A 24,045-nucleotide genomic window follows, 5' to 3' on the forward strand; every position below is an offset into this window, starting at 1 on the left:
AAAGCTATAGCAGTATTTAAACAGTGTACCGCGCGCGGATTTTTATCTCCATTAGGTTTTCATTCAAATATCACTAAAAAGTATCGAGTTACAGAGTATACGTATATTACTTTAGTTGCATTTGTTATATTATCAACAAAGCGATGATTAGACCTCGCAAACAGGCGAGGCATCGGAAAGCTGTTAACGAAAGAAAAGCGAAAGAAGATGCAGTCGATGCAGCGTTCGGTAGATATCTGGCCGACGAACGACGAAAATTAGAGGAACAGGAAAAGCGAAAAGAGCTTGCTCGTCGCGAGAAAAGTATAATATTTTGACTCATCCGTGTTTCAAATAAATTCTGCAACGTAACAATAATTGCCGAACATTCTACCGTTACATAGGTATACGATACGGAAACGAATTAAGAGAGACTATAACGAAGAATAGAATAGAATATTTGCAAGAGGTTGCGCAGAGGCGATCCGGAGTAGATCGAAAGGAGGTAGACGGCAGAGTCACGCGGAAAGGAAAACGCGATGTCGAAGTCTGCGCGAATCGTAAAAGCAAATGTTACTCGGAAATGGATCTTGAAACTTGGGAAGCACAAAAATCGGATAACACGGTACACGCATAAATTCTTTCTTTCTCTATGATAAGCCAGAATAATATCGTATTAAATTCTCGAGTGTCTCACAATTATCCACAGGACCAAAGTAAACAATTTTTACGTCTATTTATTGGTGTGCGTGGGTGCACGTACCCATCCACACACACACACGCACGCACGCACACGCACATACAGTATGGTGCGCGAGAGGCGAGGCTCTCGTTGCTGTCGTACAAAGTCGGTGTAAAAATACAGCAGCCCTATCTTGTATAGGATATAAGTACGCGATAAATTAACAGTCTCGCCTCGGGTAAGTTCTAACGATGAAAAATCGGACGGGAATGTTCGACCGATGTTCTTTGTTCCGCAGATCATCCCTATTGTTTTCTTTATTTTTTTTGTTTTTTTTTTTATTTTGTTCTCTTGGCCATTTCAATCAAACGAACAAAGAAGGGGTTAGAGTAGGGAAACAAGGGACACCCGAGCGTTAGGAATGACTACAAGTACGAATGTTAGTTCTCTCAGTGATCGGCTAGTCGCCGTAATTGCTTACGAACTAAAACGTTCATCGTCGTTAATCGTGTAACGATGATAAACGGAGAAATTAGTACTGTTTACCGTTGAAACGTCATGCGCGCTCGAAAACGATAACACTGTAAAAACAGATTCGCAAAAAGTATTCCTGAGATCGTGGAAAAAATTATTTTATCGTTCCCCCTCGAATCTCTTAGATAGATCGTTAATTTTAAATTGGATATGCTGTAACTTTAATACTACTATTCTTTTTATATCTAACGCTATATGGAACCTGTGTATCTTGTTGACTCGTCAAATTGCTTTTTGACGAACGGTCCTGATCTATGGCTCGTTCTTCTGGCAAACTAAATTATCTAATGGAAACGTTTCGGGGTGTCGATCGATCGACACGACCACTGGCTCAGAACCGGTAAAGTCTCGGACTTTGAAATTTAACACAGATCGGTCTTAAAAGTAAAATCACATTACCTTACGCAACCCATTATACATATTCGTCTACGTCGACTCGTTAATCGCATCGCTCAACCAACGCAATTTTCTGCAAAGGTAATCTTGGTTGACTTTCAGGCCCTTTGCTCGACCGGACGTCAATTATTATCTTCTCTTTGACATTTGTACGCGTAATAATAGAGTTTCTTTACAGAATTGTTTATTTTCGGGCCTGAAAGAACTCGCGAAGAAAAACGAAAGAGCCGAGGCTGCTGTTGCATCGGGCCAACGGTTCGTTTGATTAAATATCAGCCACGCGCGAATCGAATATCCGATCGAACTTCGATTTGCGCCTGATTGTTGAGCATCTATGGAAATTCACCTATCGATAATACGATCGCGTACCCTTACCATTCGAATACACGCACGCGTATGCATACACACAAGCAACGGATTATTTTTTCATTTTAATCCTTTTCTTTTATTCGTACAGGTTGATTCAGAGATGAGCAAATGGGAGCGTTTCCCGAGTACTTAAAATTTCTTCATACGCCTATACAACTTTCTCTTACGCGTTCATTTTGTGGCAGTATTCACGTTTACGAGTGCTTCGAAAGAGATTTGCCCATCTCCGTCGTCCAAAGTTGTAACGAGTCTCATCGACGGTGAACAAATATGGTCGTAAATTCTTAAAAATGTATCGTTAGTTTTGTTCGTGGCGTATTTCGAAATTTTCGTCGATGAAACCGTTTATCGCGCTCGGTCTTAACACCGACAGGGTACACAGAAGCGTTTTCTTTTTTTTTTAAAACATCATTCTTGCAAGTCCGTAGCACATTTCGAACATGTTTTCCATCTTTCTTTATCACGCATAAAATCGTAAGCGTTACCCAGAACGGGATACTTGACGAACGTTTTAGAAAGAAGAGCTTCTCGTACGAGTCCAAGGAAAGCTCGAGTATTTTTACACAAAAAATGTAGTTTTAAAAGTAAAAAGATAAGTTCTCGCCTGACCCATGAACGAAAGGAACTTAAACTCACTAATTGCAAGAATCACTTACAACGATAAAAGGGGAAATATTTCATGGACGCAAAATCATTTTAATACAGTAAGCGTATCGATTAATAGCACCGCGCAGCAATAATAAACTATATCGGTACAATTAATTAAGTTTCGATAATTCTGTCTATCTAACGATCTATAATCCGACGGGGGAACTAAAATTCACGGAAACCTAGTAACGTGTCGCTGATTCTCGTATATTTGTACAGTCTCAAAAATATAAATAGTTCAACGAGTTTTATCATCATCATCATCATCATCATCGTCATCATCACCGTGGTCGTCGTCATCGTCGTCGTCATCACTATCAATGCTTACACACTGGAAATACAAATAATCCGGCAAGGTTTACATTGCGATTAGGAATTGCCGGCAATAGGAACCATGAAAACAGTATGTTAGATAAACAGCAAGCGCAGGCCAAGTATCAAAGCTAAGGCGTTGTTTGATCAACGACCTTCCGAAAAAAGTGGAAACTAAAAATTTACTTTGAGAACCGAACGCGATCGTTGCGATCGTAACAAAGTACTGAAATTCTGCGCGTCTTGTCCTGATTACGAATAATTGATTCATCGAGGATTTAAGTCGTCTGCGAGCTTCCTGTCCCTCTCACATCCATCATCGTCAAGAAAACAACAAAGTTCTCTTCTTCTAACTGTGAGATCCCTTTTCCAAGTTTCGAAAAGCGATGTACGATATACTTGATAGGCACGCGATACAACGATAAGTTTAGGCGTTTGTGTCTCGAAAATAGGCCAATAGATCACGTTACAATTCGCCTCTTGCAACAATGGAAAACAAGGAACGCCAAGAGGTTGAGACATTTATCGAAAAACTGTTATTCGACACTTTCGATTTATTAATTTGGAAGTAATCGTCACGCATCGTGTCCCCTCTTATGGAACGTATGTCACTCTGTAGAGAAATCGTGATTGGAAATGAATCGAAAGATAGTCTGCAGACGGAAAGTGAAATTTGTGCGCGACTTTATTTATTTTTGTTCATGGTAGAGGCAAGCAATTCTATGCTGTTACCTTACCTTTACGTCGTACACGCGCAATCATGGATGCACGATAGTCTTTAAAAAGTTAAATTTGGCCCCTTTTCTTTGGAAGAAGAAAACTTGGCTTAGATCTCGTGGGAAACTAGCACGATGGTGTGTACGGTACCACTGCGCATCGTTTTTCAATGTTTCGATTAGTTTAGGAAGAGGCGAACAAGAGCGAGAAGCGTGCGCGATGGCGGTGTGGTTGCTCGTTAAGATATTATAACCCGTAAGGAAATAAATTCCAGCTCGGTAAAAGAGGGAAGCTCGTTCGGGGTTGCGTAAACTTGTTCGTTTGTTTAAAAGAGAGAATAACGATGGCCAGCAACCATACCGGGTAAAATAGGATAAAACGGAGGAGTAGCTTGCCTGCCTGCTTGCCTGCCTGGTTCTCGGTGACGGAATAAACGTTTGATTCGTGATCGAGCAGGCGTTGAGCGTCTCTCCGTTAAGAGAATTAGGCGCGATATGGTATAGTTTAGTTAGAGCACAGGATGGCGCGTGAAACGTCCCCACTGGTGGTTTATCTCGACTTGGTCGGACGGGATTTCTCGATGCACCGGTGATTTTCGTTTCCGTCGACGATGGTTGTCGCGCGACAGTCAGATTCGGATGTTGTCTCTCACCGTGGTCACGTGTCCGAGAATAGAAATTCGCTCTCGGATAGCAGTACCTCGAGATCGGAAGGAACGGTATGAAGATCAGAATTTACCGGCTCGGTTAAATCACCGGTACCGTTTCCTATTCCTGTAGGCGCTATTTGCCTGGCTCTGCCGATTCTGACTCTGTCCTTTTTCTTGGTTGTCCTGAGCAAAACGCCTGTCCTCGGAACTTTCGATCTGCCGTTAACGTGATTCGTGTTTGTCGGCTGAGCAGCAGCCGCAGCAGGCAGCTGAGCCGCCTTGTCCGACTTTCGCAGCTTGACGCTGAACTTGAACGGCGGTTTGTAAACTACTTGCAACTTTGCTCTCTCTTTTCGCGGTTTGATGCCAGGCAAAGGCTTTGGTTCTCTAAGTTCGACGGGCCTTCTGACAGCGACGAGCTGTCTGCTCGGTGCCGGTAACCTGTTTCCGACCTGGCCGCTCGTCAAGCCCACGGGAGTGGATTTGCTCTTTGGCAGACCGGTCGTCGTCGCGTTCGTTCTTGTCGCTTCCGGTTGACACTGAGACGACGCCAGCAACCAGGAACGAACTTTGCTCTTAGGGTCAGCGTTCGGCTCGGGTTCTTTTTCAGCCTGAATAGCCGAATAGTCGATCACTTCTTTCTTCTGTTGTTTTTTGAAACGTTTCCTTTTTTCATTGTCAGCGTTACCGGCTACGACCACGTTGTTGGTGGAATTTTGTTTATCTCGAGCCGGGACAGTCTTTTTTCGTTTGTTCTCTTGAATCACGCCGGTAGTTGGCTCGGCTGACCTCTTCCTGGCAAAGTCCTCGCCGGGATTCGCGGACGTCCTCTTTGCCTGCGGCTGTGCACTAGCTTTCTTCTTGTTATTATTCTTCTTCTTCTTCGACGCGTCCTTAAATTAAATTTAGAGAGATGAGGATTTTAAGAGGGGCTCGAGGGGTTACTATTTTCGATTCTTCGAGCAGTTTAGTCTCCTCTCACCTTGCCAGAGTTATCGTTGTTGCCATGAGGATCTTTATGCTTCCGATGTCTCCTCTTTTCCCTGACTTTTCTGCTAAGCGGAAGCTTGGCGCGTACAGCCGGTGGATGCACCGTGACACCCTCCGTCCCTTCTGGCGGCAGACGTACCGTTTCCGTCGTCGAGCTGTGTATTATCGTGACCGACTTGAGCTTCAGATCCGGTTGCTTGCCCAGTACTCTCATGCTCGCCACCTACGGGAGTACCGGGAGAACGTTCGTGAAATATCGATCACGCGAGACACACGCTGTTATACTATTCCTCGAGGTACCAACGCACAAAGGACATTAGCAGTATAACGGTCGATTAAAATATCAACGTGCTACGATGGTCGGAAAGGGTAGGAACGTGGTAAAAGAACGTGAACGAAACTAGCGTTTATCGGTATAAATAGCTGCGGTAACCCGTATCGATGCTGCGAATACACGAATCTACTATTTTTTTTCTCTCCCTGAACTTACTCTTTACACGTTTCCTCGATCGTTTCTAGCGTAAAAATCGGTTCGATGACAAGATAATCAATTGTACTTGAAAATATAATATGTATAGTATAGAATGAAAATGTTGGTAAGAGAACAAAGGACGCGATACGTACCAATAACGAGACCGCTGCTAAAACGATCAGAGCAGCCGCGTACCAATGGTCGATTATCCAACGACGAAAAATGGCAAGACTCTCGTCGGATAGCAAGAATTTGGTCAAATTCAATAACGGGCCGCTTGGATCCACCTGCGGGCGGGCGCGTCACCGATTAAAAATCAACAAGACCGTATCCCATCGAAGATACTATATGTATAATTCTCGTACCTCTCGACACTTTTGTAAAACGTCGCAGTATCCGTTGTAATCGTTGCACGGTGTTCCTGGTTTCGAAAACATGTCTGGAATATCGTAGGGCGGAGAGTTCCAGTCAAAGGAGGACCTGTCGGTGAAAGATGAACATCGTCGATAAAAATTACCGTGCACGGTGATAATAGAGAAAACGTGGAGGGGATCTGAGAACGTACAAGCAAGGCTGATTCTCTCCAGGAAGACGACAACAGAGTTCGCAGGCTTTGGTCGAAGTATCGTTCGGCCCTGAACTGCACTGGCACGATTCCAAACCGTACGCAAGGCATATACTACCGGTACATTCCTGCGATAGGACGAAAGAAGGAATAGATTTCGAAAACGTGACACGCACGGATTCGTTGCAGAGCACTTACTCCCATAAAGCAGACGAATTCGCGATTGCAGATCGTCTTGTTAGGCTTGTTGATAGAAGGAGGACAGTAGGGTGACCGGCCGTCGCAGAAGCTCGCGTCACGGCATCCATTGTCGTCTCTGCATTTATCGCCGAATCGTAAATTACACTCGCCGGTGCAACACGGACCCTGTAAAAGATGCGTTTGTTCGTCGGGTTAGAGACGGTAAATCTGTCGTTAAATTGTGACTTTCGAAAATTGGTTTTGCATACTTGACTAGGGCTGCATACGGATCCCGGCGTAAGAGTACACGGAGTCTCACCCGCCGGTGGATATCGACGTTGCGGAAAACAACACGAGTCCCTGCAATCTTCTTCCCATCCGCAGTCGCATTCTTCGTCCTCCTCGACTACGCCGTTCCCACACAACGACACTTGCGGCTCTGTCGACACACGCGATCGTAATGCTTTTTTACATTTTACTGTACGCCGTTCGATCGAATTCAAGTTGGATGTTTAAAGGCCCGCGAACCGGAGTCCGGTTCCGGATCGGGAAGAACCGCAACGAAACTTGTAAATCCGTAGTTAGAGGAAAGAAGCTCGGTAATTTGCGTGGACGCGTTACGAAATGCCTACGCGCATGTAGGTACAGTTTGTTTCGAGCACGACGACAACCGGTAAAACTATAATTCGTCAAGTGCTCGAGATAGCAGAGTGTTAAAAAAGGAGACCGATACGGATACGTCCGATAAAAATAACGATGAAAAGACTAACCGCTGAAGCATCCCTTTGGCGAACGAGCTTTGCTGTTCAAAACCGGGTTTATGGCAGTCAAGCTGCAGGGGCTGAAACGATTATTGTTACGCTTGTCGCCGCTGGTAGCACGAGCGAACATAATGAAGTTTCCATCCTCTCCGCCGGGCGTGCATTGTTCCGGATCGTGCTGAAACAAAGTAAAGTGCCAGTTTCTGTTACTCGCGTATCGACAGTCGGAACAGACAGAACAGACAGAACAGGTGTTTGCGTCCAACTCGTGTCTGAAAAAACGCAGACACCTGTCGTGTCGTGCCGTGTCTCCGTTTCGTCGAGGGTAAAAATAACGTGCGTGCGTGCGTGCGTGCATGTATGCGTGCGTGTCTGCGTGCGTGCGTGCGTGCGTGGCTGCGTTTGATACATTCAAGGCAACCTTACCGGTGAACCAAAGTTATGACCGATCTCGTGGGCCAACGTGACATGAGAAACTGCAGGCGGTACGTGCTTGCCGTAATTCAGTAGAGTGACTATTCCCGTGTTGAGCGACTTCATACTGCCACGGTAGTGCTGTAAAGTTAAATCGTTCGTTTCAGACGTTTCTCTCGTTCTTAATTCGTCCGATAACGGAGAAGGTTGGAATACTTTGCATATTTTAAGACTCGTTGCCTGTTCGAATACCGATTCTTCCCTTTCGTCGTAAATTAGGTACGCTCGGTGGTACGAGAAACGAACCGATCGAATCGTTTATAATCCAGTTAGTATCCGCTAACTGGATCTTAGAGTGGCATAAAAGAAAAAAAAAAGATGCCCGTACATGGAACAAGGAAGACCATAAAGTTTCAAGGCAATAAACAAACCATATTGTATATATTGTATGTAAGAATCGGTGTTGGATGTCTCCGAGGGTCTCGGATCGGTCAAGGGTTTAAGTATTATATTAAAAGTAACTTGCGCCGTTCTTTTCGCAAACACCGCCAGCGTTCTTCAAATCACCGGTCCATGCGAGGCCCAACGTTCCCATCTCAAAGTCCCTGTACGTGAACATGTAAGCCAAGCAGAACGCGTCGTAATCCTCCTCTGGAACCAACGAACCAACGGACGGACGTTTGTAATTGCTCGAGGATCGAAATCTCGTTTCACGATAGACTGTTCGCGAAACACAGTCACGAAGGGATTTATTTACCAGAGAAGAGCTCCAGATACTTTTCCACGCCGTAGTTGCCCGGGAATCGATAAGTTGGATCTCTGAGCGCGTCCTCGCTGTGAACTTTGACGCGTTTTATCATGAAACTGATGTTGTCCGGCCTTCCATCCTGATTGAAATCTAGTAACAAACAATTCAACGTTTCCAATTTTAATAACCCGAAACACGATCAAATATTCGCGCGCAACGACGTTTAATACGGTAAAAAGCGTAACATATACGAATGGCTGTAACGGAATCTGTAGCTTCAATAGGACCGTGATAAATCACGCGACCCGTACGCGACACCTTTCGAAACGTAAACATTTTACCTTGTAAAACTAAATATTTCTAACGTATTGGTAAAATGGATCCACGCGACAAAACCGTACCGGTGTGCTTGTAAATGGAGTTGACCCTCTGCACGTGTCTCGTCATCACCTCGATGCAAGCCTCCTCCGTGCCGTATCGCGCGAAAAACTGATGATCCGCTTGCAAGTAGAGCATGCAGGTAGTTTTCCGCGGATCCACGGTGGCACGTTTGTGCAAATGTCTCGCGATGCGATCTCCGTTGCTCGTTCTGGAACGAAACGGCGGTAGTTGCAAATTTCTTACGCCCTCTCCACCCTTCAGGATAAAAAGCTTATTTCGCTACGGCTACTACTACTACTACTACTACTACACGCTCGAGGAACTTTCGTTTCGCGATTTTTCGGATTCCGTGAAACGAAATGCCTCGCGCTCGCTACCGTCTGAGCGATTTTCCTGATTTCGCTCCTTTCGTACAAACTCACGTTTCCGTACGTGCCGCGGCGTTATCCTTCTTCAAAGTTAAAACTCGTGCACTGTTTTCCCTCGAGTAGAGAGCAACGTTTTCGCCGAGCAGCGGTTCGTAAAACGTCCGGGAATCGTTCTCTTGGCTCTTATCCCTGAAAACATCAAGTATTTCACGGCTAATAGGCGATTTACGCTCGCCTCGAAATACCAAGGAAATAATTATTTTAAATCCGAATCGATCGTAGATCGTTTACGTGAGAAACGACAACAAGTGGACCAAGGTAATAACGATGACTTTTTTATGCGCATCGATAAACCTCAAAGCGTAGATCCTCGATGAACGTAGTGCGAGACACGTAGACCACGTTACTTAAACGATTCGAACGTTTGTCGGTATCGTTGGACCGTTGGTAACTCGATTTACTCACCTGGGTAGGAATCCGGCAACGGTTTCGCGATGCAACCGATGACTGGCGCAGGGCAAGGAACGCTGCGGCGTCAACACGTCCGATGCACGATAAGCTATGCTGTGGTACGGCGGTGACGTATCCTCGCCTATGTTCAAGTATCTACTCGTAGGTTCGATGTAATACTCCTCGAATGCTGTGACGACGGTGCCGTCGAAGAGACCGTCCTCCGTCACGATGCCCTGCACCAGGGTGTTCTCGTCTTCTGCGAATCCCAACAAACAACAAATTTATCCTTTCAATCTTTACGTTATACGTGTATTAACTTTGAGTGCCTCGGGAGAAGAATAACCGCGAGTGAAGGTTTCTAATTCCAATTTATCGATAAAAACAAATATTTTCCACGCTTCGTCAAAGAGAGCGTATAGTATAGTAGACTCGTAAAGATCAGAGAGCATTTTAAATTTAATCGCAAACAATTAGTTACTATCGGTTGGTAGTTGTCGCGACTAAATTGGTTTACGCATGCACTCGACGGTCAAAACGATCGAAAATTGTCTTTGTCGGGTAGAGGAGGAGACGCGTAGGAAGAACGGAAGGGGCCGGAACGCGCGCACCACGATCAACCAAGGATTCTCCCATTTCCGTCATAGATGTCCGCGTCTTGCTCGGGAATTACATCGTCTCGACGATTCTGATAATTTCCGGGCCGCGTACCTACCTACTAGGCCCTTCGAGGAGCTAGAAACTGGGTCGAGTCCTCGAGAATCGTACAAAGTCGCAATTTTCAAGCTAACGCGATTCCGATCGTAACTTGCGTTAAAACGGAAGTCGAAACGAAAGTCGAAACGGAAGCACGTGCGCGTTCGGTGCACCCACAGACTCGACATAATTCACCGTAATTGCTCGTTTCTTCCGTTTTTTTTTACCCGTTGGCGTTTGGGCGCGCTTTCGTCCAAAAGTAATTACCTCGGCGTTCGTTCGTAATTAATCGAACGAGATACACGCCACGGCGGAATGCCTTTCGTTTAACATTTTTCTTTTCCTAAACGATCCATGGCGCGCAAACAACAACCAACTTTGCAACACCGTTTAGCCGAGTAATTGTCGATTACGCGAATAAAAGGCGGAGCTGGGGGCTGGATGGTAAATTCGTTCGAGCGAAACACGCTTCCGACGGAACGAAGAACGAGCGAATTATCGAAAGGCTTTTCCCTGCAATTAAGTGTTTTAAATCCCTCGATGGAAATCGCAGAGAGAGGTAAATTCATCCCTCGTGCTAATCGATACCCTCCGACAAAGGAAACGATCCAACAAAGGGTTCTTCGGCTCAAACGATCTACTCCTTGATGCGGAATTACGGACGGATGAAATTACCATTTAAGCGGGAATTGAAAATTTTGCCACGAATTCGCCGACGATTCGCCGACGATTCGGCAACGAGAGAAAGAGAGAAAGGAGAGATAAAAGGAAAAGCACGCGGCGGGCAGCCATTGTCTCGCGATACGTTCGGACAAAATTTCTACCGTACAACTTTTCTAATTAGAAAAAACACGGGGGACAAAAACGTGAAACATCCATGGAGATTCGAATAGCAAACTTTGATCGTTTCTTTATTTCGGTATACCGCGAAACAGTTTATGCGACGGCATCTATGATCGGACTGCTCGGTTTACACGCGACAGATACCATCCCCGTTTCCATGGTAAATGACAGGATGAAAGGACAGGATCGAAAAAAACCAACGTCGCCGTCTCGACTACATATGTATCGTACTGTTGGGCGGAAAACGTAACTACGAAACGATACTAGTCGACTAGAGCGGCGCGGCGTACGCGAACAATTCGCCGAGACTAGAAGAAAATCAAACGGTCTCGTCGATTCGTTGGCTCTCGACTTTTTAATTTTCTGCAACAGCTTAAACACGAACGACGATTCGAGGATCGGTTTAATCGACGCGTGGTTCGATAAGGTCACCGATGTTCGTGCTTCTCTCGCGGTCCTTGGATACTTTCTATTCGCGTAGCTGCGAACGAGAAATAGCTTGCAAATTCGAGAAGCGGACCGAATCACGATTATTCCGTGATCGAACCTTCCATTTAGTTTCTTTTCTCCGTCGTTCCAACTCGGAAGCGAATACCAAGAGAAACAACTCGACTTTAGTTTGTTTCGTCGTTGAAAGCACGAGAATACGAACAACTCGTCGATATTGCGGTATGGCGGTATGGCGGTATGGCGGATAATCGACGAGAGAACGGAGACAGTGCGCAGAGGATGCGCAGTCGTGGACGAGGAAAGCGAGAAACTAACCGTTTCAAGGATAACTACTGGAAACGGACATCCTTAGAGAAAACATTCGTTTTCGTTACGTTATCTCGCTGAATGGACGGATGGGTGGGCGGGCGAGCGGATGATTTGCTTGATTCGGTGCGTTTCGAATTTCAGCTTGTTTTCATTAGCGACTAAATCTCACTATCAAACTCTAGCAAAGCAATTGGCGAAAATCAGTCCTTTTAATTCGGTTCGACTCGGAAAGAGAACCCGAGCGAACGTAAAAGATAAACGGGAACAATCAACGAGGAAGGGGAGAGCTTTGCCTTAGCTCGCTATGCGATATTATACATATTTAGCGAGAGAAGCGGCCGGAGCTTTCGATAATCGTCGTTTCTCGTTTTCTTTGGTCGGAAATTTGGCTTCTGTAAGCTCGGTGCCGGGAGCTGAGCAATATCCATTTGCTAGGTCTATACTACTTACGACGAGTAGACCGCGCGGAAGAGAAACTGCGAGAGCCAATCAAAGATATTCTGTTTTCTTTTTTGGTGAAACGCGACGGACGATCGTGTTATTATTACGTTACAGACACCTTTAAACCGAACATGTGTTTTTCCTGCTGCGAGCGATTAATCCACAGACTCTCCGAAGAATAATCCATAATCATCTTTTTTCTTGTCCGATTAAAAACCTAAGAAATATTCCATTTCGATGGGTAAATAATGAAATATCGGACCGGAGAATACTGGTTAATTCGGTGTTCTCGACGAAGGACGAGTCCGCGATGAATCGTCGACGGTAGAAAATTAATCGAAGAAAAGAATAATTCGGAGAGTACGGAACAAGTAGGCAGCACGGAGAAAAGAGTCCAAGAAGCGAGCAACGCGATAAAAGTTAGCGCGAGCAAAGCAAGAGCTTTCAACAACCGACGGCCGCTTTACGGAGAAAAGCTCTGACGCTCGTTAGTGGAAAAATCCAATTTAGTCGGTGAACGGTTAGCGGACCGGACTACTCGCTCGCACGCGAAATCGGCAAATCGCGAGACTCTGACAAACTTGTTTTCCATCGATTAATAATCGAATTACGCCCAATCGACGGCGCATTGATTCGAATCATCGTTACGCACAATTTTCACGCGTTCATCGACTACGTTTCAAAACGGTCCCTGCTCTCGTTCGCGATTCTTTTTAATTAGACGCAACCCCCTCGACGTTAATTAATTCTATCGCTCGACGAGTGTATCGTCGAAACGCGTCGCGTTTTAACGAGTAACGTTGCTTCTCTTTTTGTCCGCCTACCTGCCTGTTCCTTCAATATCCGATTCTCGTGTCGTGCAATTAACGAGACGTGGAAAGTAATCGACGCACGAGTTTTGTTTGCGCGCGATTTCTGCTGGACATTTTTCTCTCATCTTGCCAAGGAAACACGAAGTGAATTGGAACCGTAACTCGGTTGCGACCTCGGTGTTTGATTCGTACGCGGTCGCTGCATCGCTCGATTATCATAGCCGAAATCATCAACGAGTAATTAAAGAGAAACCGAGTTTACGAATAGTGCTCGGGAGCGAAAGGATTAATTTGTTCGATGAGAAACGAGAGATTAAGAACGCGATTCAACAAGTTACTGCTGATACTTTGTTGTACGAGTGCGGTGTCGCATAGCGTCGCGTAGCGTCGCGTAGCCAGGTTATCAAGGCAATAACGGCGTTTCCAGGCAATCTGAGAGAAACGTCGATCGTGGCGTTGACGTCGACGTCGCGGTGCTCGCTATCGAGTTTCGAGCGCCGGTGAGGTTGCGGTTAGACCAGTTTCAACTGATTCGGTGCACGAAATTCTATTGCGGACTTATCGTATCTGCTTACTCGAGGGTTCCTGGTGCGACAGTAACGTTCCCGTGGAACCAGATAGCTTGGTATTGCCGTATTCTTGTATACGAGAAGGCATTGGTCGCGGCACGGTAACGTCGTTCACTGGCGAGCCAACGAAATTTTCCGTTCCCCTAGCGTATCGTTACACCCTTTTCTATATCGATTATTCCCAATAATACTAACCTATGCTTCGTTCCTTTTCCCTTATATAAGAAATGCTTTAAATTTTCTCCGTAAAACGGTTCTTTAGAAGCATCAGTGTAGAAAAGAAACGTCAGTGTTAGTCGACGCTGTTGCTTCTCGGTCCGAGAAAACATCTCGTCGATCGAAAAACAAGCAACGACCGACTGGCTAGGTAAAGAGTCTCGGTTGCTACGTATAGCTACATACATACATACATACATCAGACGCGTCGATCGTTCAAGGTACCTTGGTCGAGACCTTTTGCTCGTACACCTTCGATGAGGTGTTTGGCGCGCTTCCAAACGATCGCGTCTGCAAAGATGAGGCTCGAAATGAGATTCCTGGGTTAGGTTGGATACGCGACGTCGGCGAACGCGGCAACGACACGAATACGGTACACGCGTCTTATTCGTCGTTCCTTTCGGATTCCATTTACTTTCAGTGGCCAGTCGTGGCTCACCGACACGGCTATTTCGCGCAATCTATGAAAATACGTCGCCTCGCGTCACGTCGTTTCGAATCGCGAGCGCTCCTTGAGACGAAACTCGAAAATTCACTCTGGCTAGATCGGGTGTTGGAAAATGCGACCGTTCGAAACCAGGATCCTTTCAAAGGAATATCAACGCGGTCGTGTGTTTGTACGCGGCTTTGCAATCTATCGCGCGTTCCTTTATACGATATGTACATACATATTAAAAGTAAAGGGTCCAGTTTTAACATTTGATCCCCCAATTTTCGCTTCTAGAAATAAACCGTGCGTCTCGAACAAAATCCTTCATTTTCTGAAACGCATTTCTTATCGACAGAAAATTATCGAATCGAAATCATATTTAGAAAGATGCGAGCAACGAGTTTTCCCCAAGACCGAGTCGATTAATTTCTATAGATGAACGGTTCTCGTGTTAGGACGGGAGACGCGTAATCAAACAACTCACCCAACACGGTGCCCACGTATGTGTGCGACGCGTCGAAGAGGATCGGTCCATCGGTGTTCTCGAACGTCGCGTCTTTGCTAAACAATCCCATGTCTCGAATCAGACGTAACGTCCACTGTCTGAAACAACAATACAGCTTGTCAAAAAAGACGCGATTTTACGTTTTGGGGAAAAATTGTTCGATTCGATCAAAGAAATGGTAATTTCTTTGCGTTGCCATGAACGCAAACGTCGATAATTGGACGATAGAACAGAGGGGAAGGGTAAATAGTAGTAACACAGACGAGGTATACGACCAGACCTGGCCCAATCTGACTGTCAGACCAACCTGAAAATTCAGAGATCATTTTAGCCTCCTCTTCTCATGGATGGCGATCAGTTGACAATCTGATTCTGAGACAATCTGAATCCTCCTATCGCGAAAGATAAGTTTCGTTTCTCTGTTCGGTCTTTATCAGAAAATTTCACCGTTTATGCAAATGCCGTATTTGATCCTCTCCGATCGGAATGGAATCAACGTTTTATGCACGAACGTGATCGTGACCGCTGTTATCGGTTTCTCGACAAATTCGCGAGAGAAGGATAATATAATCGCAAAAGAAACATCATCGATAGTGTAGGGGGTAATGGATGAAGAAATGAAAAAATGACGCGTTAAAAGGAACGCATTGTTGTTGATGATTCAGCAATTTCTCGGCGATCACGCAGACGAACGATAAGTTCTCGTGGCGATTAGGTGTTTTCTCGAAAGTCAGCACAGCGTGACGTAGAGTCGAAGGCTTCGTTAAGTCGAAGGACGAAACCAAGCAAACGACAACGTTAGCGGCGGATCAACGTCGTTCGAACGTCGGCAATTAAATTTAGAAACGTGAAAGGATTCGAACGTCCGCGTCCGTGTTCGCGTTTGCGTCCGCGGTCCACGATCCGTGGCGTGACATTGAAACGCGGATCGGCCGAACCGAGCACCGTATAATCCCGGATTCGAGAGTAAATGGATTAGGTTTAATTAAATTCGCGGTAGCCAGATTACGAGGATTATTCGAACCGTGAACAAAATATTCTAGCTTCGTCGAGCCGTGGGACGAATCTCTAAGCTGTTCCTGTTCGAGGAACGAACAACCAAATAGATTTTCGTTCGAATCGCCGAAAGAGTAAAATCGATAATCAGGTGTAAAGTTCTTGGCCAATGTTGTACGGAGAATGAAAGCGATCGGCTGTCCGCGAAACGGTCGTCGTTGTCGTCTCTGGATCCTTTGTTTCGCGGAAAGAATCGAATACGACGCATTACCGCGAAGAAACGAGAAGCGAACAACGGGGTCGAGATCGCGCAAACCATCGACGGAAAAACAGCAATTAGTCGCTTCTACCTTGTACCGCTCTCTCGGCGCATCTGATCCAATTATTCTTATTATTCGATAGATCGTGGTTTTACGAGACAATTACGGTGGTGGGGCTAGTTTTCTCGTTGCTTCGCGAAAACGCTCGTTCCTTGTTCCTTAAAATTAATCCGGTTGAAAACTAGCAAGACACTATTTCAGAACCGTTGGCTGTTTTTCCTGTAACTCGCGACGCGACCCCATAGAATAGACGATCATAACCGATTGCAAGCCGGAGCCGAAAGGCGTCCAACGAAAGCAACCTCCGGAGATCGTTTAATATTTATCGACGAGCCGGTTTTTTACTTTCTGACATTTCCATAGCTATATAGATCGGTACTCGAATTACACAAGCTCGATGAAAATCGATTGTTAATAGCGTGGCCTCGCTCGCTGCTATTACGACGCGTTCGGATGCGCTGTAAAAATGGGAAAAAATTCCAAGGGAAAACCAGTTAGGAACGTAGCGAAGAAAACGCGATTATTAACGTACGTAACTAAACGCGCGGACGGTCGAGAAAAATGATTGTCCGATACGCGCCGTTGACTGGCCACGTACGGACGATAAACACTATGAAGGAAATATCGAAACAGGACCCTGTTCCTCGAGAAAGGAAGTCCGGTGGTGACCGGAAGCGTGCTATAAACCGAGGAAACGCACCGATAAATTGTAATTGTTCCTACGGCACGAGTTACGGGGGGGTTGTTGGATCGGCTCGACGGATTAAAAAGATTGCTAATTTTGAACGAATCGGTTATAAAAGCGGAGAGAAACGCGAATGAAAAGACAAAGAAGACCGGGCATTGATTAGATTCGAAAGCGAAGAAAATCCGATGAAAATTTTCTTCGGGATTGATTTTACTCGTCGAGTTTTCGACGTTATCTACCTTGACGCGAAATCGGTGATCGTTGCCGTCCTATACCCCCAAGTATAGAACTTTGATAAAATCGAGATACATACGCGTTATACATATTTTCCGTGCGACGGGAAACCTCCTGATAAATATTTATTTTTCAGCTGGTACGGAAAAGACATATCGCACGGAACAATATAAAATAGATGACCAGACACGGTGGCACTTTTCTCTCCGTTGACCATTATGTTTTGTAGTTGGTGGCGCAGGTGCAGCGCGCTGCAAAACACCAATCGAAAACGGGATCGGGATCAGGATCGGAAACAGGAACGGGAAAGGGAAAGGAAAAGGAAAAGGGAAAGGGAAAGGGAAAGGGAAAGGGAGAGAGAAAAAGGGCCAAGCTAGAAAGAGAAAAGAGAGAGGAGAAACGGTCGAGGATGAAGAAGCAAAGAGCGAGCGTCGTATCGGTGCGACGGCGACCGGCCGAGTGCTGCTTTACATTTTATTGGTTGCCGTGAATTCGACCGATTTCCATAAAGAGAGGAACGTGAGCGGTAACGCCCTCGGCGCGGCAAAGACGGAGTCGAGGATCGAAGAGGTTCAGGAATGGAGGAATTCGCGGTAGCGAAGGAAGGCGAGTAAATTGTCACGGCGTTAGGCGACTGCGCGGAGCTCAGGTCCAGGGTTTCCCCGTACGCGACGACGAATTTCCGGCACGCGAATTATAGGAAATTGAAACGCGACGCATCGTGCCGAATACACAGGCGTTCCTCTATTCCACCGCCTATCGCAATTCCCTTTTTTTCTCGGCTCGTTAAACGTCCCCGGGCATAGCATATTCAGTCCAGTAGTCGATTACAATGTCTAACATTTAACAATTGGTTCTAAACTATCCAAGAACAGGCGATAGCGTCTAAAAGGTTTGACGGTTTGATGAAAAATAAAATGGATAATTAAACGATATTTGGATTCCGATACGTTGGTTATTCTGTTGGAAAAGGAAAGGAAAGACAGCGAATAACGCGTTTCGCGGTGGCGCACGGACGACGCATCGCGGCGTTGTGCCGAAAATTGATATTGTCTGCGATTCCGCGCAATAAATTTCATTTAAGGGTAAATTCCGAGAGGCAAATACATATAAGGGAATTTTGTGAAAACGGAGAGAATTGTATTATCTCGACGGTATATCGGTTTCAAATGTCAGGAAAGCTTTGTTTCCCAGCTTGATATAGCGCCAAGTATCCTGTGTAACTCCGTTAATCTACTCGCGCATTCACGCCCCTTTGCGCCTGCAACAGACACGTACACACACACACAACGTGCGGATTCTACACGAACTTGACCTTAATTGGATCTAGGCCTATTGACCTAACCGGACAATACTACCGATACGATTACGGCAACTCTGATACACCGCCGTAATCGACAACCTACCAAACATCCAAAACCATGGATTCGGTATTTGTAACGCGCGACCAATCCTCCTCCCGTTTCTTCTCTTCTTTTCCAATTCACCTACTCGACGAAACGATAAAGAAGAGATTTTCCGTAAAACGATGGAGGCGTGAGAATCGAGAATCACGGCGCGTCTTACGATCTAAGGACATTTATCGGGGTTATCCGAAATGCGAATGGTGATCATTCGTAATCACTGACGGGCCCGCCGCTCTATCTCAAGATTCAGGGTACCACGTATGTACTGGATTTTCTGTGCAATGAAATATGGACAGGAACGAGTATACTGAAAGAAAGAGAGTCCTCGATGAGTAGTTTGCTCGACGATTCGTCAAACGATCGTTTAATGTGGCCGATTTGGTTCGTTGTGCGATTTCTCCGAGGAAAAGCAAAACTTTTGCTCGGGCGTACTCACTTGTCGAGCGTTTTCAGGTGCAGCAGCAGAGGTTGATCGTCGACGACGTTGCTGAGATCGCGACGCATCCGGTTACGATGTTGTCTCAAGGCCGCGGTATCGTAAGAGGCCATCTCGTAATACCCGATGTACGAGCCATGAGTGATACCTGAAACATCGTTCCAGTACGATCTATAACACGTATCGTTTCATTAACGGACAAACGCTGAAAAGACCCAAGGATCTTAGCGTCTAGCGTATTACTTATCAGCTGGCCCCGGCAGACCGAGCAAAACCCGCATCGAATGGCCCGTGACGCGATATAATTATTTCTCGATTTACAGCATGTATCGGAACGAGACAAAGAGATCGCTACCGCTTTATGTCGCTCTCGCCGGAGAGGAATGCAAGAGGAGACCCCCTATAGCAGCCAGACTCAACTCCGTCGCCATCGAGTAGGCAACGCGAGTCCAACGATCGCAAGTAGATTGCAATTTTCCGGAAGGAAGGCCGATCGTAACAATAATTTTTCGTTGCAAGGACTAATTAGAAAGTTAAATCGCCTCGTGATCGACGAGCAAATAGAGAAAGAGAGCGTGTGTCTATCGTCGCGTACTTGTAATTAAAGTATATCGGGATTCCATTGTTTTCGACAAGTACCGATCGAGAAGGAAAAGGGGACGCGGAAGACGACTCGATGCACCGATAGGAGAATTAAAACGGCACCTCGTGGCATATCGTCGGGGTTGGTTACGCAACACCGTCCAATAATCTGATTACCTCGAGTCGTTATCGATGCGTTGTCCCGCGGCAAGGTTGCATCGCGAGCATGCGACCGCATCCCCACGAACGGACACTTTGTATCGAGAATCGGTATCGTGGTTGCCCGATATGCAACGACGTCACGGTTACGGTGTCCTTAGTTGGATGTTAGGTAGCCCGAGGCGCGTAACGTTATCGAGCTATTCGGCTGCGATTTGTTCCCAAAGAAAACCCCTCTTCTCTCAAAGTATGTTAATTATTAACCGAGCGATCGAAAGTGCTTTCGGTGAAATGTATGAAATCGAGGCTGACTGACCTGTATGCGGTGGCAGGGAATTCAGAGGCGAAGCATCGGCAACGGTGAAAAGGCAACCGAGCACCACGAACAAAATCAGGGCTCTTCCGAACGGATAATCTCCCTTGGACGTCGAGGGGTACATTGCACCCCTCTGGGCCCTTCTGTGCCCTCTATTAGCCCCGTCCGCCTCCTCCTCCTCTTCCTCCTCCTCCTCTTCGTCGTCTGCCCCTTCTCCGTCGATGGCCAGGGCCGTAGCAAGCATCGGCTCGACGTTCTCCGGCCCAGCAACAACTAATACCGCTATCTGCCTTTCCTCGAACAGCCGACCACCGCGCTCTCAGAGTCACCCGTCAGATTCATCACTGTTTCTCGCTTCTACGCTCTTTCCCCCCCCCCCTTCTCTCTCTCTCTGCCGCTCTTCTCTTTACGCCTGTCTTATCCTCCTCCAACGAGACGCGATATTCCGCTAACTTCTCTTTCTATTTTTCTTCTCGATAATCTGCTCAACCTGTCGACCCTACCTCGCTTTCGCTATTTTTTTTTCCTTTTCCTTTTTCTCTTTTTTTCTTCCTCCGGTCCTATCCGCTTCTTTCTTCTCCTTCGCCGCCGATCGATTTTCTACCTCCTGAAACTAATAACAGACAATTAACGGAGAAAATTTCACCTTTTTCGTTGGACGCGCGTTGCTCCAATCTTTTTACTTTGCCAGAGTTTAGTTACGATTACCGCACCGTCGCGTCGATCATTTTGCGCGAAATGTTTCCGGTTGATCGTGGTATACAAGTTTCGTACAAGCTATGGAAAAACTGTACGTATATCCAGGTTGTCTAACGTCTAACCAAAACTAACACCTTAATTACGAATAAACATCGATAAACGATCCGCGAATCAATGGGAAATATTGGAAAATTTTATCGATAATCTTTAAACGAATCAACGACACGAACGTGTTTCAAATGATTTAATTTTGGAAAATCGGTTGTACGTCGCGATGCGTTAAACGCGATTCTCGAGGTACGATTAGGTCGAAAAGTAGTAATCGAAAAGGCAACGGGATCTGCATAAAAACTAGATCACCGTTTAATTCGCGAATCTGTTTTCAGTTTCTTCGCGTATCGCTGCTGATCGTTGAAACTCAGCCTACCGTGCGATCGCTCCGCGTAATATTTACAAAGATTCGCTTTTTATTCGGTATGATTCCACGCGCGCCAACTGTATCTAACGCCTGTCTATTCGGCGTTTGCAATATTTTTGCGGCGGGAAAACGAATCGAGTTCGTTCGAGCAAAAAGTTTAAAACTCGCGCGGGGAGGCTCGGAGCCAACGACGTTTTCAGCGGCATTTTGTAAAATTCTAATCGTCCCGCGTACGAATCCGCCTTTCTGTCCTCTTGTTCCGTTCTCTGTACAGTGTTTGGCGATACCAAACCTCCGTGGTAAGCAACGATCAAACGACCAACACGATCGAATATTTAATACGCGACGCGCGTTCGTATACGATCAGTATGTACCGATTGGCGTTAAGGTGCGTTCCGATTGGTCAGAGGGAGACGAGCACCTTCCAGTTGGTATAGAATCGGTACACGAAGACCTCCACCGCCACGAAACAAGAGAAAACCACAGAAAGCACGGAAAACGCGATGGCTGAAGCAACGTCGGCGTAGATAATCGCGAGTTGAGCTCGTCTTTTCCATCGAGCGCGCCTCATTGAACCGTTACCCCTTAACGCACCAGCGAAACACGTTTTGCGTAATGTCCTCCGAGTTCATCGGACACCGACGCGACGCGACGCGACGCGACGCGACGCAACGCGGCGGGCACACTCGCGATCACGCCGACTTGAACTTCCAAACCGATCAATTATCCGATTACTATAATAAATGGCAAAAAACGATGGCTAACGCCAAATTAACCAGCCACGCTGCCAAACACGTTGCCAGACTTGATCGAAACCTTTAACACGCGTACTAATTAATTCTTCATCCGTCGTTTACAACTAGAAACAATTAACGCGTTAACGTTGCATTGCAATTTTAGTATTCGGTATTTAACATCCCTACTTATTAAAATCCGACCAAAGGTAAATTAAAGTATATCGCTTTGTTATTCGATACCGATGTAAGATATTAACGAGACGTTACAACGGTATTCCGTAAGCAAATCTTACCATGGTAATCACCGTCGATCGGAGAATAATACAGACTTTCGAGCCTGAAAGCAACTTTTCCATTTATTTTATTCAAACTTTCACGCGGATAAGCATCCTTATGCAACGTTCGTTGTACGCGGCAACTCGATATCCGGTATCGGCGTTTAACGTTCGCTTTTCCCGTTAAACGACAATTAAACTCTCGCTCCAACTTGTACAATTTCCAGCAACAGATAACCACCGCGATCCGTTTCACTCGGCCGCCCTCTTCGCCTCTTTCCCAAATTTCTTTTGCTCGACGAACCTTTTACCAGCAAACATGTATCGAAAAAACGTAACAACCAACGCAAGTATAATCGCGCGTGTTCTCTCGAAAAGTCAACGTCCGGGGAAGCCACTTTGGTCGTTGGTCCCGTTGCCGCACGGGCGTGTTTTACGCGACGTTTAAATCTCCCATCGCGCGCTCTATGCATACATATACAGTATGTTCAGTCACCTAAATACCCAACTAGGTGTTCGTATGTATTTACCAAACAATATTTCGTGCAGTGCGATGCGTCGCGTGACGCGTTTACCCGAATCTCGAGGGGCACGATGTTTCCAATACCAAGGATGCGTTTAAACATCGGCAACACGACACATTTTTTATCTGCGATTTACACCGACGAGTCGCAGAAAACAAAAGGACCCATTTGCGCGGAATGCATGTCCCTTCGGTTCGGTGCGCCAAACACACCAAGTTAACCTCTACGAACATGCTCGTTGGAAATTCGGCCAAACCTTATTCGATTTAACGACTCTCGCTAATAAGTATTCGCTTCGATATTACGATTTCTTCGATCCGTAGAAAATGGTCATTTTTCTCTCGATTATGGAACAACTTTATCTCGTATCCGCTCCATACCAAATATGTACGCAACGCGAAAACGCGTATGTATTTGTTCGCGTTTAAACGTATACGATAGAATAGCGCGCAAGTTCCCTTCATGTTGTTTCGAAGAGCGAGCAGAAGAAAGGCGTAGGCGTCCGGTAAATCGACCCTTTTTTCAAGCGTTTCGAGCGTGTTGAGCGACTCACTGAATGATGCATCGGTGAAAACGCACCCTAAGGTGACTCGACGATTGCCCGGAGAGAGGACAGAGAGAGAGAGAGAGGGAGAGAGAGGGAGAAAGAGAGAGAGAGAAATCTGGCATCGTTCTCGGACGACTTACCATTCCCTTGGACAGGTATACAGTACATACGTGCGGGAGAATGTATATAGAATAGGGACGTAGAAGCAACGCGCACGACGAAAAAAAAGACAAGTGAGTAAGTTGGTGTTTGGTCGCGCAAACATTGACGAATAGAAACGAGACGTAGGAAAAAGGAGAGAAATTTCCAGGTAGAATATTGCGCGTGCTCGCTGGCTCTGGCATACTATCCGACACCTACCTATAGTACCTATGCACAGCGGCTCGATCCTGCCACGGGCTGGCGTCCTTTCCGCCGGGATTCTCGTCCTTCCGACCGGTTCTCGGTCGATTACTCATTCGTGCGGTCGTTGTACCGCATTTCTGTCGCACCGCACAAACTATTCACAATATCGTCGCACACCGTGTTCCCTCCCAAAGAAGAAATTGATAGCGGGCGGACGGACGGGCCGAGACAGAGAGAGAAAAAGAGACCACACGCGATACGCAACTATCGAAAACCGACACGACAGAGACGCGTTCCGCATCGCACTGACGAGAGCACTCGTGTCTCGCGCGAACCAACACTCCGAGGACAACGACTTCTCCCACTACTCTCGCCTTCGACCCAGCTGTGCTGCACCTCCGCCCCCTCACTTCCGACGCTTAACGAACTCTCCTTCTTTCTCTGTTCTTATCGACTAGCTAACGCGTTGTTCGTCTC

The 24,045-nt window shown here is 46.2% G+C and overlaps 1 protein-coding gene across 2 annotated transcripts; it reads right to left on the minus strand.

Annotated features, from left to right (window-relative positions):
* Positions 1-83: 83 nt before the first annotated feature.
* Positions 84-24,045, minus strand: LOC143346781 (disintegrin and metalloproteinase domain-containing protein 10). Of its 2 annotated transcripts, XM_076775248.1 has the most exons (18): positions 23,584-24,045; positions 20,024-20,636; positions 18,967-19,114; positions 14,866-14,984; positions 9,631-9,874; positions 9,220-9,354; positions 8,818-9,005; positions 8,426-8,566; positions 8,195-8,319; positions 7,681-7,809; positions 7,264-7,432; positions 6,763-6,932; positions 6,512-6,679; positions 6,314-6,441; positions 6,114-6,228; positions 5,901-6,035; positions 5,269-5,499; positions 84-5,179 (listed from the first exon to the last, which is right to left on the minus strand). In XM_076775248.1, the coding sequence occupies exons 2-18, from the start codon at positions 20,265-20,267 to the stop codon at positions 4,295-4,297; spliced, it is 3,474 nt and encodes a 1,157-aa protein (XP_076631363.1). In that variant the 5' UTR covers positions 20,268-20,636; positions 23,584-24,045; the 3' UTR covers positions 84-4,294. The 2 variants fall into 2 exon arrangements, with proteins under 2 accessions (XP_076631363.1, XP_076631364.1); XM_076775249.1 differs by lacking the exons at positions 20,024-20,636; positions 23,584-24,045 and adding an exon at positions 19,726-19,985.

The sequence above is a fragment of the Colletes latitarsis genome, chromosome 10 (genome assembly GCF_051014445.1).
Source record: "Colletes latitarsis isolate SP2378_abdomen chromosome 10, iyColLati1, whole genome shotgun sequence".
Classification (NCBI taxonomy): domain Eukaryota; kingdom Metazoa; phylum Arthropoda; class Insecta; order Hymenoptera; family Colletidae; genus Colletes; species Colletes latitarsis.